Raw genomic sequence first — 17,113 nt, forward strand, 5'->3', positions numbered from 1 at the left:
CCGCATGGCCCCCCTGGGATCTTTGTATGGACTTCATGAGCTTCCCCCCCCCTCCAACCTCTGCAAATCGTAAGCAGCAGAGCTAGTGGTTTGCATGGCATCTCCCACAGTCACACTTTAAGTGCATCAGCAGGATTCACTGTGAAGATCCACGCGTCTTCCTCAGAGTTTTCCATGGGGCGGGGAGCCAGTCCCCACTAACCCCGCCCCCTGTACTAGCTCCTCCCCTCTGGCCACGCCCACGGCGTTAGGAAGTTGCTGGCTAGTTAGTTGCACGCGGAGGCTGGGCAAGGGGCAGTCCCATTACCTGCGTGCAGCCATGCCGGGCAAAACCGTGCTCCCCAGCCGGGGGGAGGCGCTGCCAGGCAGACCGCAGAGACACCCTGTGGCAGGTACTTTCCACGTGGGCTGCTGGGGGGGAGGGGTGTCAGTATTGGGGGGCCAGGTGTCTATGGGAGGAGGAAAGGAGGTGGGGGATGGGAAAGGAAATTCTCCCACTCCTCCTGTCTTGCAAGACTGGCTCCTTCCGGGGGTGCTAAGGAGGTGCAGGCTGTGCCCCGGGGGCCCAGGGGCGGGTGTGGGCTCAGAGAGGGAGGCTGGGAGCTGGCAGGGGGGTGTAAAGTCCAGGGCACGGCTGGTGGGAGTGGCTGTGTGGTAAGGGACTTTGTCTCAAGTTCATGCTCTGTGCCTGGGAAGTGAATCTTGGGGAGCAGGGGGCTTCCTTCCATGCCCCCCTCCCTCCAGATTGATTCACTCAGCCCAATCCTGCATGGAAGGAGCTGGGGGTGCTTGTGATGTTGTTTTAAAGATACACTACCCTTCCCCAACAACCCTGCCCCCCCCCTCCACACACACACACTCCCCCTCCCATTGATTGCAGGGTTGTGGGGCTTGCTTGCACACATTTATACTTACAGGGAGCTCCAAGACTTCCCTTTGTCTTTGAGGAGCAGGCCCCGGGAGGGGAGGTGTAATTATGTGCCACTTGTTTCATCTTTGGAAGCAAATGGGTGCACTGAGTTGTGAGGCCTCAGCTGATGGGCCAGGTAATGTTTGCTGGGGGGTGGGGGAGACATCGCTGCTCTCCTGCTAAGAGGTGGGGTTTCAGAGCCCCCTCTGCTTCCAAAGATCTGGGCCAGCCAGTGTCTTGGCACTGTGTCTCATGGTCTCTGGTCTGGTTTAAAGGTGACTTGAAAATAACTAGGGCCCAGTTGTACTGGACCCCTGAACTCAGGCAGAGCCCACTGGCTTCACAGGCTCCGCCCACACAGACCTGATTCAAGGCCTAGCCTTGCTCTACGTCTCTTTACTGTTTAGGGGGAGCCCTAAACCGTGAAAACCAACGCAAACCTATGGGCGGCTCAGAGCCCGGCTCAACTGACTGGGGCTACACTGCAGTTTTAGCTCTGATTCACTGCTATGTTTGGGGGTTGGTTTGTTTTTTTGCTGTGTAGACGCACTCTAGGTGTCTAGGGTGACCAGATGTCCTGATTTTATAGGGACAGTCCTGATTTTGGGGTCTTTTTCTTATATAGGCTCCTGTTGCCCCCCCATGCCATCCCAATTTTTCACACTTGCTGTGTAGACCCCCTCTAGGTGTTCCTCCTTTTTCTATGATGATGGTTTATAACGCAAGGGTAGCCCAACTGTGGCTTTTACAGTTAAAGTACGGCTCTTGGGACCACCCCCCATTCTCCACTGGGGACCTTTGCCTTGCAGCAGGGTGGTGGGGTAGGGGCTTCTGCCCAGCAGGGAGGGGGGAGCCTCAGGGCTCAGCCCCACAGGACACGCCTGCCGGAGCCCCAGCAGTCATCTCCTGAGGGGCTGAAGGCCCGACTCCTGGTAGGCGTGCCCCAGCTCTCAAACTTCTGAAGGTTTTCGGTGGGTCAGTAAGTGTGGCTGTCCCTGCTAAAATGCCTAGGAGCACTGGGTCTGGATGAGGATGCCCTGTACTAAGCTGTTAGCCAATACATATAGTTAGGCGTAGTATACCTCATGTTAATGGGTATTATGTGCACAGTGTTAATAGGAGATGCACATAGGTAGGTGTTGGGAAGTTGTGTTGACTGAATGTCGTGTGCTCGTCCCACAATTCTGTTCACCCACGTCAGGCATCCCACAACACTTTGCAACGCTGAAGTCAGCTTTGGCATTAGAAAATAGGAAAGGTGTCAAAAGAGAAGATGCATGAATGGTGTGTCCTTGCCCAGGCTGGGAAGTACCTCTGCACCCTGCTGCTTTGGAATGTGGTAAACGAGAGAGAAGGAATTGGTAGGAACGGGTGGGCTGGAGCTCAGGTGAAGTATAAAGTGCTTTTAGCTTGTAAGCAACCCTATGATAAAGAAAAGTAATTTTGAGGGTGGATCTTCGAAGCAAACCTCCTGGGTGAGGTGAACATGCTGCAAATTGCTTCCCGGAGGGCGGAGGGCATGTGTCTCCTTTTTGTATCGTCCTGTTTTGTCTTTAGGCAGGAAATTGGCTAAGCTGGGTTATTTGGTCTCGTGAACATTTTTATTATTGAATCGCGAGTGCAGTCAATTAATCGGCTACATCAGTAGCGTTGTATAAACAGAAGAAAAAGACAATCCCTGCCCCCAAGGAGCCTGCAATCCCGCGCGTAACCCCGCAGGGGGCGTCTCTGCTGCAGGAGTGTTGTACATTAATCGTCAATGTTCCTGTTGTGACCTAACGCTGGATCAGCTGTGTGGCAGCTCAGACAGTCCACGCCCCCCCCCACCCCCTGCCCCGCTCTTCTCCTGACGGACAAAGGCGGCCTCCAAAAGAGATTTTTGTTCTGTAATTTTTTTTTTAACACTAAAAATTCAGGTCTTATCGACTCCTGGAAGACTCTATGGATGACTGGAGATCTTGTGTGTCATGCACGAGCGGGGATGTGAGCCTTTTCTTTAGATTCTTGTGAAAATATTTTGTTTAACTCCAACGCCTTAGAAAAAGGGTTAGAAATTCATCGTCCCTATCTTTTCAGAGAGAGCTCACCAATTCTAGCTCTACGCCATCAAATGAGTCCTCCAAGAAGACCAGATTTGCCATTCTTGATATTTCTAGGGTAGAAAGCAAGCAGGAAAGAAAAAAAAAAACAGTTGTTTTTTTAAAAGAACAATCTGGACTGCTTCCAACATAAAGAAGCAAAACAGGGGCACAAGGCCATGTAACTTTCTTTGCAGGGCCCCTTTAAGAAATGCCCCATAGGGCTGGGCTTTCTGAGCTACTGGCCCATAAGATTGCCTTGCAAATAATTAGGGGGGGAAAGGGTTCCCAGTTACCTTCCAGTGGTGGATTAGCCACTGGGCCAACAGGGCCTGTGTCCAGGGGCCCTGGCCAATTGGGGGGCTCCTGGAAAAATGGGTGGACCTGCACCCCGACCTTCTCGGTGCTCCTGACGGGGAGCAGGGTCAGGGTGTGGGGGCTTGCTGCCCATCTGGTGCTCCTGCCAAGGACTGGGGCGCACCAGGCAGGGCAGGGGGTGGGGGAGACTGCAGGCAGAAGGAGTGGGCAGGGGCCCCCACTTGTGCTGGCCCAGGGCCTCCCAACCCCTAATCCTCCTCCGACTCCTTCATTCACCCCGGTTTCTCATGATCCAGCTGCTAGCCATTTTTCTCCTGAAGCACGCTGGGAACTCAAACAGGTCCTAGGGCTGAAAGGATCAAGCAGCGAGGCTCTGATTTAGCGGCCGGGGCAGGGAGAGGCGTAGATTCGAAATGTGCCCGGTTTACGTAGAACGAGGCGGTTACATTTGGCTAGAAGCATCTCACTGACGCCTCCCCCCAGAAGCCTTGGGGCAGCCCTGTGATCCCGGCAGACCCGAAGCGGCAGGATCGATTTGGCGTATGCCAGAGGTCCCAGCTGAGGTGGGCCCTGTTGCCCTAGGTTCTGTACATACAGACTGAGAGAGCGTCTCTGCCCCCAGAGAGACTGCAGTTGAAATAGACGAGGCAGACAAAGGGTGGGAGGAAGGATAGGGGAATTGCCCACGGTCACACACAATGAGACTGGCAGAGCTGGGAATTAAACCCAGATCTCCTGAGTGCCAGTCCAGTGCCCACCTTCCATATACATTGCCGGGGAGACTCATGAGCGCTCATTGTCACTGGGCTGGCTCGGCGTCCTGGCTCCCAAAAATGCCCTCCTGTCGTCGTGTGGCTTGGCTGCGGCATTCTTCACTTCCTGTCCTAAACGGCGGTGTGCAGTCAGGCTGCTGCCACCATGGTGATGGGGCGGGAGGGGATGCCTGGGGCTGTTTCGATACCAGAGCCGTAGGGGAAAGGCACTGTGTGAGCTCCTCCGCCATAGGCAGGAGGGGGCGCGCCACAGGGCCATGCTGAGGCTTTTGACAACAACGGGAGAGCGATGAGTCTTGTTCGTATGGTGTGCCTGGCAGGATGAACGCTGCAGCGACCAGTCTCCTTTTATTGCCCTTTCCCAGCTCTCTCGGAGGCTAGGCAAGAAAGTTGGCAGGCAGGCCAGGAGTCCAGGCCTTGCTGAGTCACTCGGCTCTGGCTTCTTCCCAGAGCAAAGAGCTTCCTTTTCTAGCACTAGGATCGGACGCTTCTGGCACTCGGGTGCCCCCCCAGAACAACCCTTCTCTCCAGGGCAGGGCCGTAGCTAGGAGTCTACCCCTTGCACCCGTTCCATTGCCTGCAGCCTTCCCCGCATCAGACCTGCCAGGGCACCCAGGGCCTGATTGGAGGCGAAAAGCCCCCCCGCTAGCTACCGCCCCCAGGAAATTACAGATCAGCCTTTGCTATTGCCATTAGCAAAGGCTGCTCTGTGTGACGTGGGCCAGGGTCTGACGTGGCCGGTGTCAATGTTCGTTCCTGTGCCTCTGGGCCCGCGCCCGGAGCTGGAGGTAAAAGAGCAGCACTGAATCTGCTTGTGTCCTTGGCGCCTTCCCGGGGGTGCCCCATTAGGAAAGCGGGTTCTGTGTGGTGAGTGGTTGGCTGCTGGGCCCTGGCTGAGACCCACTGAAACTCATTTCATGTATCAGCCCCATTGGCTGGTAACCGCCCTGGATTGCTAAAGAGCTGGGGACTCAGAGCGGGGTGTGTGGGGGAGCCCAACGGGAGGGGAGGGCAAAGGTGGTTGTCTGCCCAGATGCTGCCTGTGCGGGGGGGCTGGTGGGACCCTGATGAAAGTGAGTGTCCCTGGGCCTCCTTTGACTTCCAGCAGCTTCCCTGGGGACGGCTCTGCAGCCTGCAGTGCTACAGCCTTGCCCTTGCCCCCCTCTTCCCCCCCCCCCCCCCCCCCCAGTGCAGGCCTGCTTACATTCCTCCCATGCCAGGGACTTCTCTGCCTTGGACCCTGTCTGCAGCTGGCGCGGCGTCTGGGGCCAACCCCACAATCCATCTATTCAGTTAGCAGCCCCGCTGAGCCATCCGCTGCGCCCCCCCCCCCTCGCTGTGAGGGAAGGATCCTGGATTCCCACCCATGAGCTTATCCATGGGGGAGACCTGTGGGAGGAGAGCGCTGGGGAGACCTGTGGGAGGAGAGCGCTGGCTGCGTGGGGGTGGGAGCAGAGCCAGTCAGCCCCATGGGGAGGCAAGGCTGGGGCTGAGGGCAGAGCAGGGCAGGGGGGAGCGAGGCTGTGGCCAGAGGTGGTTCTTTGGCCCTATGTTCAATCCCCTCCCTGGTAGGGTGAGGGGAGAGGGCTCTCACCCATGTCTGTACCCTCCCAAAGGCTCTGGGAGTCTGGAGGCCCAGTGACCAGCCCCGCAGTGGATTGTCAAGGGAGCGTGCCTGGGGGGAAGGAACCAGCAGGAAGCCCCCAGCGGTGCTTATCCCCGGGGGGTGTGTCCCGCTGAAGCCCCCCTGCGCCACGGGGCCTGTCCGACGTGCCTCGTGCTATTAGCTCACCCTGAGCATCCAGGCGAGAGAGGCTGCCTCCCATGTCCCCCCCCCCCCTTCGCGCTCGGTCGCCCCCGATTGTATTCTGGGCTTGTGCCGGGGGCTGTGCTGCGGAATGAGGCCCCGCCGCCAACAGGGCTCCCATCATGCTTATGGGGGGAGAGGAGGGTGGGCTGTGCTCGCCATGGCAACAGATGGTGTTGCTAGGATACAGCAGAGAAATGAAAGGATGAGAGGGATGCCCAGAAGCCTTCCTCCCTGCCCCCTCCGCCTTCTCCTCCCCAGTGCTCCCCACGTGTCTGTGGAACAAGACTATTCAGGAGATGCTGCCCCCCCGCCAGGCCGAGGGATCAGGGGAGCACAAGGGAGGGGGGGTGTACGAGAGCGCCACCAGGGGGCGCTGCCCTCCAGTGCCCATTAAGCCCTGTTGTTGTGGCTTTCTGGGGGAACAGGTCCCTGTGCTGCTGTGACATCTGGCTCCATGCGGTGCGTGAAATGGGCGCTATGTGTGGGGGACAATAGAGCGCTGGAGCTCGGCCGCGCCCCCGGGGAGGGTGGGGGGTTGCAGGTTTACGATTCCCAGAGCCCATTCCGAAAGCGTCAGGGTGCGGTTCTAAAACAGTGCCCCCTCCCCGACGTGTCCGGGCACATCTCCCGGGCGCCGGGTGAACTCTGTCCCTTTGGCAGCGAGGCAGCTTTGATGTCTTCGCTTGCAATGTTGGCAGCGTGCCCTGGGACCGTGTCTCTGGCCCCGGCGTGAGAGTGCTTGGCCTCCTACCCCACTAGGCTATTCAGATTATTCCTATCCGTTTGTGTTGCAGTAGTGCCTAGAAAGGCCAGTTGTGCACCCGGCCTCGGTGTGCTGGGCACTGCACACAGGTTATTAGATGTCTCACCCACGTGCCTAGCAGCTCCGGACCTGGACCAGGAACCCGTTGTACTAGGGCCGCACAAACGCAGAGCCGAAAGGCAGCCTCCATCCCACGGAGCTTACAATACACGTGTGAGACCAGACGGCAGGTGTGGACAGGCCGGGAGCACAAGGAAAGAAACCCTGGTGTCAGGGCCTGGCGCGACTAGGGCATGAAGGGGCATTGGCCTGTGCTAGCAGCATCGACTCTGACGCGTGCAGAGCCGGTCGTGGCGAAGTTTCACGTCGGGCTGCTAGGCTAGGCATCGGGATGCAGCGTGCTCGCTAACGCATCCCGCTGACACCCCCCCCTCCAATCCTGGTAAAGACGGACCTGAGGGTGTGTCGTTCAGTGGTTAGAGGAGGGATCTGGGAGTCAGGACTCCTGGCTTTTATGCCCAGCATTGCCACTGTTTTGCCAGGGGGGCTAGGGGGTGTTGTCTATGTTGCCCTGTTGCTTTCTGTGCCCGAGGAGTTTGCCCTTCTGCAAATGCGGATTGTGAACTTCCCCCCACCCCCCTGTCTCCCCACATCTCCTTCCAGGATTTGGGCAAGGCTTAACCTGGCTTGGGTATAATATGATGTTAGGTTGCTGGTGAGCTTATTAATAATACATACATTATAATTAGAGGGGCAGTGTGGCCTGGTGAAAGGAGCACTGGATTGGGTCTCAGGAGACCTGGGTTCTGGTCCTGGCTCTGCCACTGGCCTGCTGGGTGACCTTGGGCAAGTCACGTCCCCGCCTCAGTGCCTCAGTTTCCCCACCAGTAAAATGAAGATAATGACTTAACTATGCTGAAGATCCCCAGGCAGGAGCCCCATCCCGGCATGTGTCAAAGCCCTTCCCACCCAGCTGTGTATAGACCCAAAAGGGCTGGGCAGGGTCAGGCAGGTATGTCATGAAGCTAAGCAGCAGGTCTGAGTGGAAGTGGACGAGCCAGGCCCTCTTCCTGTGTGGTCTGTGGTGGGGTATTAAGAGGGTTTCCTTCTCCCAGCTGGCAGCAGGGGCTAACACGGGGCAGACAGACGTGAAGGCAGCCTGACCTTTGGCCTGGGTCTCTGGCAGTGGTTGGGGGGAAGTTGTGCAGCCCTGCTCCCTGGAGTGGGAGGAACTCTACCCAGCTGGAGCCACTGGTTCTGGGGCAGGGTCCTAACCCGGGCCCCTCCCCTCTCCCTAGCAAATGAGGAGAGGGCAGCAGGGTGGGGGCTGGGCTAGCACCAGCCTGGCTCTCTCTTAGAGGCCAGTTTCTCCAATCCCTGTGTAAACTGGTCCCCACAGCGAGTTCCCCCAACATCACCCTCTTCCCCATGATGCTCTTTCTACTCTCCCCCTCGGTTGTTAAATCAGAAGAAATGGGGGCGGACTGATCTCCCTGTGCCTGGGATCAGAGTAGGACGCCCCACTGGGAGTCAGATTAACTCTAGCGTGTATGGCCAGCACCTAACATAATGGAGCCATGGCTTTTGGGTTTTTTTGCTGGGGCTACTGGAATAGGATAATAGGTACCGATGGGATTTGGGAAGGGCTTGACTTAGGTAGGGGAGTGAATGATCTGTACCTCCCAGCGCAGGGTGCTGGCTAAGCTCTGGGGTTTCCTAGTTGATGCTTCAGGCTGGGAACTGGTGATGTGAGTGGGGAATGGGGATGAGGAAGGGATGGCTGCTCTGCAGGGAGCCGTGGGCCAGGTGTCTTAGGGAGGTGGGGGAGGAGAGTTGGGCCGACCCTCTGGTCAGATGAGTTGTGGCTGCTGCCGGGGGCTGGAAGTGAATGGAGGGTGCGGGAGGCAGGATAAGGCAAACCCAGGAAGCGTCTCCACCCCGCTGCTCCCTTCCATGAGTGATGAGACCCGAGTCCTGTTCGGTGTGTGATGGTCCTTGTGGCCTGCTGCCCCAGTGGCTAATCGCGGCTGAGTGGGGGGCTGGCAGGCCCATTCAGTGCCTCGTGGGCTGGGGTCTGCCGCAGAGCAGCTGGCTTCTCCCTCGATCACACTCGAGTGAATGGGGCTGGGGGTGTGGAGGGAGGAGCTGGGCGCTGGCCTTCCGTCCCTGGAGACCTCTGTTCCCTTCCTCTTGGGATCACGAGGGGAAATGCGGTTGGTGGCCCCCCAACCTCCTCCCGGGGGCTGGCTCCCGCTCCAACGCTGGAGGGGCTTCGTGTGGGACTCGCGCCGGAACAGAGCCCCCCTGCCTCGCAGATGTTTGCCCACATCGGAGACCCCCCCCCCCCCCCCCGGGCAAAGGCAGCTCCCCTATTCCTGCTGCCTGACGTGCCAGGGAATCTCCTCAGCCAGGGAGAAGGTAGATGAGGGTGGGTGTGGCAGTGCCTGGCTGAGGGGCTCCAGCGCTGGAGGCGCCCTTCATGCGGATGCCCTAACCCCGCCATTGCTGGCCAGCAGGGGGCAGAGAAGGTGTCATGCTTCTGGCTGTCTCTCTCCGAGGCTGTATTTGCTGTAGGGCTGTATTTGCCCCAGGCCCCACAGGGCCCTCCCATGAGAATATAATATTCTATAATATTACAACTTTTTTTTTTGGAAGGGGCCCCCGAAATTGCTTTGCCCCAGTCCCCCTGAATCCTCTGGGCGGCCCTGATCTGCTGTGGTCTGTATCTGCCTCTTGTCTTGTTTGGGCTCCGGACTGGTTGCCGGGGAATGTCCCAGTGATGCTCTGTGCCCTGATTACTGTATCTCTGGCAATGGGGGGTTGCTTTCCCCCCTTCCCCCAACTCGGGCTGTTTGTCACAATGGCTCTGTCCTGTAACCCAGTGCGTTTCCAGGAACATAGGAATGGCCAGGCTGGATCAGAGCCCAGGGTCCTGTCTCTGACGGTGGCCAGCCCCAGATGCCTCGGAAGCAGGTATAAGCACCCCGCAACAGGCAGGTACGGGATAATCTGCCCCCTACGTTAGGGCTCATCCTAATCCCCAGTAACTGGAGAGCAGCTTGAGCTCTGAGGTTTAATATCCCTTCCCCAAATTGTGTCCTCATAAAAACTATCCAGCGGGATCATTATTAGTCATCCACGTCAATGTCCATTTCTGCCCCTTTTCCTAGTCTTCACCTCCGCCCTCTGCCAACCCCGGCAAGCACAGTTGCAGCATTACCAGCCCCAAGCGTCGAAGAACAATGTGGCAGATGCCTCCAGAATCACGAGCTAGGCTTTAAAAATCGTAGCTATTGAAAACCTAATAAACGGTGGAGGTCTCTTTATTTGCATTCCGGCACTGGAGTGCGTGCGCGTGTGTGTGTGTGTGTCTGGGTGTGTGTGTGTGTGTCATAGTGTTAATCTTTTCTCCACACCTATGAGGGCTAGAAACTGCTTTTTTGGAGAGCGCAGAGAGTCTCATATCATCCCAGGACTGCAGGATCTGGGGGTTTAAGAAGAAACACCAAATGTGTTGCAAGACTCGGGATAAAATCCTGAGAGTTGTCAACACTGCAGCCAAAAGCCGGTGAGAGATGGGAAGGTAAAAGGTGCTGGATAATGTGGTCGACGGGTGAGAATCCAGGAAGGCTGGGGATGGAGGGACGCTGCCACGTTCTGCAAGGCCAAAGTATTAGCCCTGAACGCGCAGCCCCTCAATGAACGCAAAAGCTTCCATGGTTTTTAACTTTGGGGGGAAATGAGCTTCTAGAAAGCTCCCTGAAATACAAGCAGGCCTCAGCGCTGGAAAAGCAGGCCCTGTTTGTTTGGGTTTTTTGCTACAATCCTTTTTTATTTAATAATGGACGATGCTGTTAATAAGGCCAGCAGGATAGTAAATAGATAGCAATAGAGATGCTTTCACAAACAGGGTCCTGCCTAAGGTGAATCACAGGTGAGTTGGACTGGGTGCTATTTTCCTCTTCCAAAAGGTTTGTACCTTCCCTCAAGGTGTGTGTGTGTGTGTGTAGTTGGCGTTCAGAGGTGCATGGCTAGATGCTCAGAGATGAACTGCGGGGAGAGCGAAGGGTTCGGTGTCTGGGACCCATGGCTTCCATCTCTGCAGTCGTCTTTGTGGGAAGCTGGGGAATCCGTCAGCACCAGTTCCAGATCGGGGGGCGAGTGGGGCTGCGGCAGGATGAGGCTGCCGGGCAGTGAGCTCTGGTGTCTTGTGGTGAGCACGGGCTCCTGCCTTGGTCTCCTTTCACTCAGGAAGGACCGGCAGTAGCTTGGCTTCTCCTCTCTTTAAATCCCCTGGGTGGGTCTGAGCCCTGTTCTCAGAAGTCACCAAGTGGCCTTCCTCAGAGGTGAAACTTGCATGTCATTTTTCATTCCTTCTCTGTCTCTCTCTTTTTCTCCTTCTCCCCCCACCCCCTCTTATTTTTTTCCCCTCTCCCTGTCCCATGATGCTCTGCACCTCAGCAGGCTGGTGCCATTTAAAAGAGTGGCTGCTTTTGCTGCCCGCGGATGTTCTCACGATGGCAGGAGGGGGGGAAGAGCCTGGCACCGCTCAGATGCGAGATCTCCAGTTCCTGTCAGCCTCCTCCTTGCCTGGTCTTCTGTCGCCTTCTTTCTTCCTGCCCCACCCCCTCTCTTTGCCCCCTTCCCGACGTTCAGAAGCTCCCGGAGGTGGTGGGCACAAGGCGGGCATCTCGGAGGGGTCCGACAGGCACCGGCCCGCGTGGTGGGGGGGAGGCCCGTGCTCAGAGGTTGGTAAACTGCTGCTTTTCTTTCTCTCGCTCCTTTTTTTTTTTTTTTTTTAAGTAAACTAGTTGCTGTGAATTTTTGATTCTACTTTGTTGGCTCATGCCCTGGATCTGCAAAGCAGGGGGAACAGCCGGGGGGGGAGGGGGAGGAGGGGTTGGGGGACAGAGAGACACTAGGAGTTGGGATGGAGGTTGGCAAGGAAGGCGTGAGACAGAGGGAGAGAATAAAGCTGGCACAGGCTGGAGGGCTGCCAGGCTGCTTGGCAGCAATGCCAGGGAAGGCTGGGGTGGCTCGGGGCTGATGGTGCGGTGTGCAGGGAGGGGGGAGATGCAGGGGGAGGAGAGATCGAGGGTAGGAGGTAGGGGGAAGTTAGGGGGGGCTCAAAGCGCTTGCTTTTTTGGGGGGCGAGGGAAGATGATGCAAACAAATCTCGCCTTCCCACATATTGTTGGTAGCCATCGATGGCTGTGTGTGATTTTTTTTTTTTTCCCGTGGAGCCGGGAGTGGTGTTTGGGGAGCGCAGCCCACTCCTGCGCTGATTGAATTGAATCCGGGCCAAGGAAATTATGTAGCCTGCCTGTCCTCCTCGGGAAAGGGGAGAGAGCCAGAGCCAGGGAAGGAATCATCTGCGAGCTGCCAAGCCGCCCGGCCGCGCTGCCAGCGAAACGCCTCGCAGACCCGAGCCCGACTCTGGGCTTTTGTGTCTCTTCCCCTCCCCGGCCCCCAACTCTCTCCAGTCTATTCACATTTGGCTGCTAAACCTTCGGAGTCCTTAGCAGGTAGCCAAGGGCAGCTAGGAAAATCAGGACAAGACATCCCCACCTCCGCGGCAGCTATGTGTTTTGGAAGCAGGATAAAATGGCTCCAGTCCGGGTATGTGATCGGAGGGAGCTGGGGCTCGGGGTGGGGAATGGGGCTTGGGCCTCCTTGTAAGGGGCTGGGTTGCGTGAAGTCAGGATCTTTTCTTTACATTTGGAGGGTGCTCCCTTGTGCAACGGGTAGTGATCAGACGTCCTGAGCTTAAGGTCCCTGGAGTCGCCGGCGTGGCCCTTGCCCTGGGCTCCGAGGTCTAGGAGTCTCCCTGGCTGTGTCCTGGCAGCCCAGGTGGGAGTGGGGGCATGGCGCGGGAGGTCGTGGCTAGAGCTGGGAAGCGTTATGTCTGCTAAGGTGGGATGAGGGCCATGGAGAGTCATTGTTCCACCTGACGGGACGGCTGGGGAAATATACAGACACTGGGCTCATCAGAATAGCCTTGCAGGCGGGGGGTGGGGGGGCAGGCTCCATGTTTAGCAGGGACGGGATGGACGAGTCTGATAAGCCCTTCTAGGAGTGATCGGCATAGTGGATCTTTCAGGTCAATTGAGAGCTCAATGTCTGGGCCTGCCGGCCTTCTGTAGGGCCCCCGCCATGTAGAGATGGTCCCGTCTGGCCCCTCTCTCATGCTGCACCCATCTGGCTGTCCGGGGTTGCTCTCGGGGGCTGCAGAGTGAGCTGGTGGGCATGGCCCCGGGAGAGGTGGGGGTGTGATTGGTTTATTCCCTTGGGATGGGACTGTGAACCGGTGCTGGCTCTTACTATCCTGCAGCGACACCTCCCAGAAGCAGGGAGCTGGTAGGGGGTGGGCAGCAGGGCTCCCTTAATGACGATTCCCATAGCCCACCCCACTCGGTTCCCAGGTTCTGGCGGAAGGTCTGTTAGGAGAGCGTGTGATGCTGATGCAGATACAGTGTTAAGTGAATGCTGGCAGCGGTCTCCCCCTCGTGCGGAATTGCTTGCGTTGCTGCTAGGTTGCTTGGAGCTCTGCGTGTGGGTGTGTAAATCCGAGAACGAGGAGATCTGGGGAGGAGGAGCCCGGAAGACATTTAAAGCAAAGATCTTTTCTTCCAACCCTTTACTGGATGAAAGGAAGGAAGGAAGGCCGGTGCGGAGGGTAACGTGCTGCAGCGGGGGAGCGGGGATCTCCGGGTTGTGCTCCCTGCTCTGACACCGACTCGCTGTCTGACCGGGGGCAAGTCGCTTAAGCCACTTTCTCTCCAAAAGGGTCTCTTAATTTTGGGTGCCCATCATGAGACCCCTTGGGCCTGATTTCTGAGCACCTGCTGCTTCCGTCAGCTGTAACGGCGGCTCAGCACCTGATGAAAAATCCGGCCCAATTATCTTATGGCCGGCACCCGAAACTAATGGGACACCTTTGAAAGTGTTGGTCTTAAATGCTCCATGCCTCAGTTTCCCCATCTAATTTGTTCCCACCATGGGCCCATGTAGGACAAACTACATGCTGTGTGACTGCTACAGGAGCTACCTGCGTTCACATATTATCCCTCTGTGAAATCAAAACGTGGACTTGCATAGTAAAAGGGGTTCCTTTCATATAGGGAGGTCCAGACACACGTACCCTCCAGAAATATGGCCCTCCTGTGCCATCCTAACATGCATGCCCTTTTCGCTGGTGTGGCAGGCTTCCATTCATCCATCTTCGCCTGCCTACAGTTGACGGATCGCTGATTGCTTTGCTGTGTATTGAACATCTCTTCACCTGGTAGTTTTCACTATCTGCCCTCTTGTGCACACCAGCTCTCTGTAGGACTTGGGGGCAGAACAGATCCTCAGCTGGCATAAAGCTAGGAGCCCCCAGGCTCCAATCTTTTCCTGCGTATTGTGCCAACAGGGTGGCAGGCACTTTGCAGATCAGTAAGAGTGGCTATCTGCTTCCTAGACCTTACCCGCCACCAAGACAAAGCAGGGATAGTGGGGCAGGGGGAGGAAAGCCCATGTCACTGAGTGGGGAGGTCAAAAAGCCTCCTGCCCTGTCCAGGTGTAGTTAAGCCCTGATGGGGTGGGAGAAGTGGGTTGCCTTGGAGCAGAAGGTGGAGGCGTATTGCAATGGAGTCAGGGAGGGGGTTGTAAGCAGAATGGGATGGGGGGGGCAAGGACTGGGCAAGGTGCTCTGGACTGGGGTGGGGCTGGTATTGATTGTAGTGACCAGACCAAGGCAGGCACGAGGCCAGGCTCCCTGTTCCCAGTGGAGATCCCTTTACTCCATTCCTCGAAAGAGTCCCACTTCAGCTGGTCCCCACACAGCTCTAACCTCAGGCGGACTGGCGGGGAGCACATGCACGCTGCTGCCTGCAGATCTGGCTCCCAGAGGCGCAAGTCTCTGGCGGGAGACGGGCTGTGGGTCTGGATGTAGAGCAGGGCGATTGCTTGGGGCTCCCTGTGAGCGACGCTGCCAGAGAAAAAGGAAACCTAGGTCTCGGAGAAGGATGCTCTTCCTCGTGACAGCAGCTGTTCAGTGGCTGATCCTGAAAACCCTTCCTGGAGACGCGCTGCTGGGAAAGTGGGAAGGGCTGGGGGAAACAGATCGCCTGTGTGAACAGTCTGGGCCTGGACTAGTATGGTGGTGGGGAGCTGTGCGTTGGGCGTGAGGGGCAGCGGCAGAGCTGGGGTGACAGGACTGGAAAAGAAGGGGGCTGTGGGTTGGGCTTGAGGGGCATTGGCAGTGCTGGGGAAGTGGGGGAACAGGACTGGAATAAGCAGGTGCTGCAGGCTGGGAATAGGGGCATTGGCAGAACTCAGTGTGTGGGGAGGGGAGGGGCAGGGGGCCAGGACTGGAATAACCGGGTGGGCTGCGGGTCGGGATCGGGGTGCATCCCAGAGCTGTGTGGGGGAAGCCAGCGCTGTGTCTGCCCACACTGGCACCATCCAGTGCCAGGCAGCTCTATCCTCCTGCCTTGTACCGGCTCCGCCATAAATCATCTGAGCTTCCTTCAGTCGGCTCCCGAGAAGCGACCTGCCCCAGTGGCCGGGGGAGAGAAGCCAGTTCTGCCTCCCCATAGACAGACACCCTTCTCCCCACAGCCCTGTTGAACGCCCGCCGCTCTCCTGCCTCTGGGAGCAGCCCCGCTCTTAAAGCCGAAGCAGCAGGCCTGAGGCCATTAAGCATGGTGATCTCCTGCCTGCTAGGAGGAGCTTTTGGCTTATGTGCCATCCTCATCCCATTTAGAGTGCATGAGCTGAGCTGTGTTAATCTGCCAGGCCTGTCTGTGCTCCTCACCCCGGGAGGCCCCCGCTAGGAGCATTAAGGCTGTGACGCTCAGCTGATCTCTCCCAGGCTGTCTATGAACATAGATTCTCCCATCTGTTGGCGGGGGGGGGGGGGGAGGGGCTCTCTGCACAAGTTGTCCTCGCTTCTCGGCCCCGGGAAGATACAAAGGCTTAAAATAGAGCCCTGGGGAAGAGACAAAGGAGCAGATCGGGGCCATGCAGGCTAATCCCCAGCTGGCACTGGGGGTGCTGGATAACCCTATAACACGTCCGGGATTAGCAGGCAGTTGGGACCATGGGGCTGATGCCCTGTGCGGCAGCATCCAGGCAAGCAACCTAACTAGTTTTAAGATCCATGGAGCTTGATTTGTGGATGGGGTGGCCTGCCACACGAGGGGACTGGATTCTCTGACCCAGGAGGTCCCTTCCGGTCCTCTGGTTCCGATGATCTTCTCCGACCTCCGATGCCCATGAGCCTGTGGTTCTCTCTGGCTCTTGGCTAACAGCCTATGCTAGCCCCACACAGGCTCTCCTGAAGTCCTGGCCAGGGATCCAGCCGTTGTGGGATGGATGGCGGGCTACGCTACACCCTCTCCAAACACTCTGTTCAATGGGGCATCTAGATAGAAGGGGCTAAAGGCTCGGACCCCTGAGTCCTTAATGGAATTAACTAGTGTTAGGAACCTCCCAACTCTGCTTCCCCTTCCTGTGGTTCCGTCTGCTGTTTAGACCCTGGGATTCGGGGGTTTAGATGACTCTGAAGGGCTCTGTTTTTTCGGTGCTCTCCTGGCATCTTTCCATGCCACTGGCCTTATAGGAACGGCTGAGTTACGAAGGTGAAATTCACCCCTGTGCAGCAAAGGGCCAGGATGGGGGGTGCACAGATCTTGAGTCCCACTTAACGCCTTCCCCATGGGGCTTGAGGGGTGAGTTTCACGCCGCCTGGGGGGCTGATCATGTGTGCAATGGAGCCTGGGCGACAGGCAAAGAGAAGGTGCTGCAGGGCCCCGTGCTGCGTTTCCTGGGTCTCCATTGCGTACCCATGGCCCGGCGTGTGTGTCCAGTGGCTGTAACAAAGGCGGCTCCTGGGCTCTCATGCCAGCTGAGCTGCTGGTGGTCTGCCTGTCCTCCTGGAGGAGGGAGAGTTCCTGGACCTTGTGAAAACTGGGGAATGGGGGGGGGCCCTCCCTGAAAGCCAGGTGCAAGAAATGAGCTGAGATTTCCTGGCGGAGCGGATCTGAGTGCAGACAGCGTACTGCTCAGATCCGCCCCGCCAGCCAGCGGGTAGAGCCGTGCCCCTGCCCCGAAGAGCCGGCAGCCACCCCAGAGGCGCCCAGCAGAAGCTGGATGGAAACGGCGAAGGAATGGGGCTGCTTAGGCGGTGGGTTCGTCGCGATGGGCCAGGCCCCAAACGTCTCTTTGACCGGGCTGAGCAGGGCTGAGTATGCTCTTTGCACCTAAGGGCTAAGAGCTCGGTGGGGCGTGGATCGAGGCGGGGGAGTCCACAAGACCGTCTCTGGGCGAAGCTGGAGACCCCCCTGATGCAGCACAATGAATGGCGCCGACGGGTCTGGGATCAGCGGCTGCTGGTCTCGGCGTCCCAGATTGACAGGACTCTTGGGTCTAGCTGGGGGTGGGGATTCCAGGTGCCCCTCTCGGGCAGGCAGCTAA

The 17,113-nt window shown here is 57.6% G+C and overlaps 1 protein-coding gene across 1 annotated transcript in view; it reads left to right on the forward strand.

The window, feature by feature from the left end:
* Positions 1–257: 257 nt before the first annotated feature.
* LOC128827894 (mitochondrial peptide methionine sulfoxide reductase-like) overlaps positions 258–17,113 on the forward strand; it is a 41,938-nt gene continuing 25,082 nt past the window's right edge. Inside the window, exon 1 of the mRNA XM_054012109.1 lies at positions 258–392. Coding sequence (XP_053868084.1) covers positions 320–392 — 73 coding nt within the window. The 5' untranslated portion in view covers positions 258–319. The remainder of the gene's footprint in view (positions 393–17,113) is intronic.

This window comes from Malaclemys terrapin, chromosome 22 (genome assembly GCF_027887155.1).
Source record: "Malaclemys terrapin pileata isolate rMalTer1 chromosome 22, rMalTer1.hap1, whole genome shotgun sequence".
Classification (NCBI taxonomy): Eukaryota; Metazoa; Chordata; order Testudines; family Emydidae; genus Malaclemys; species Malaclemys terrapin.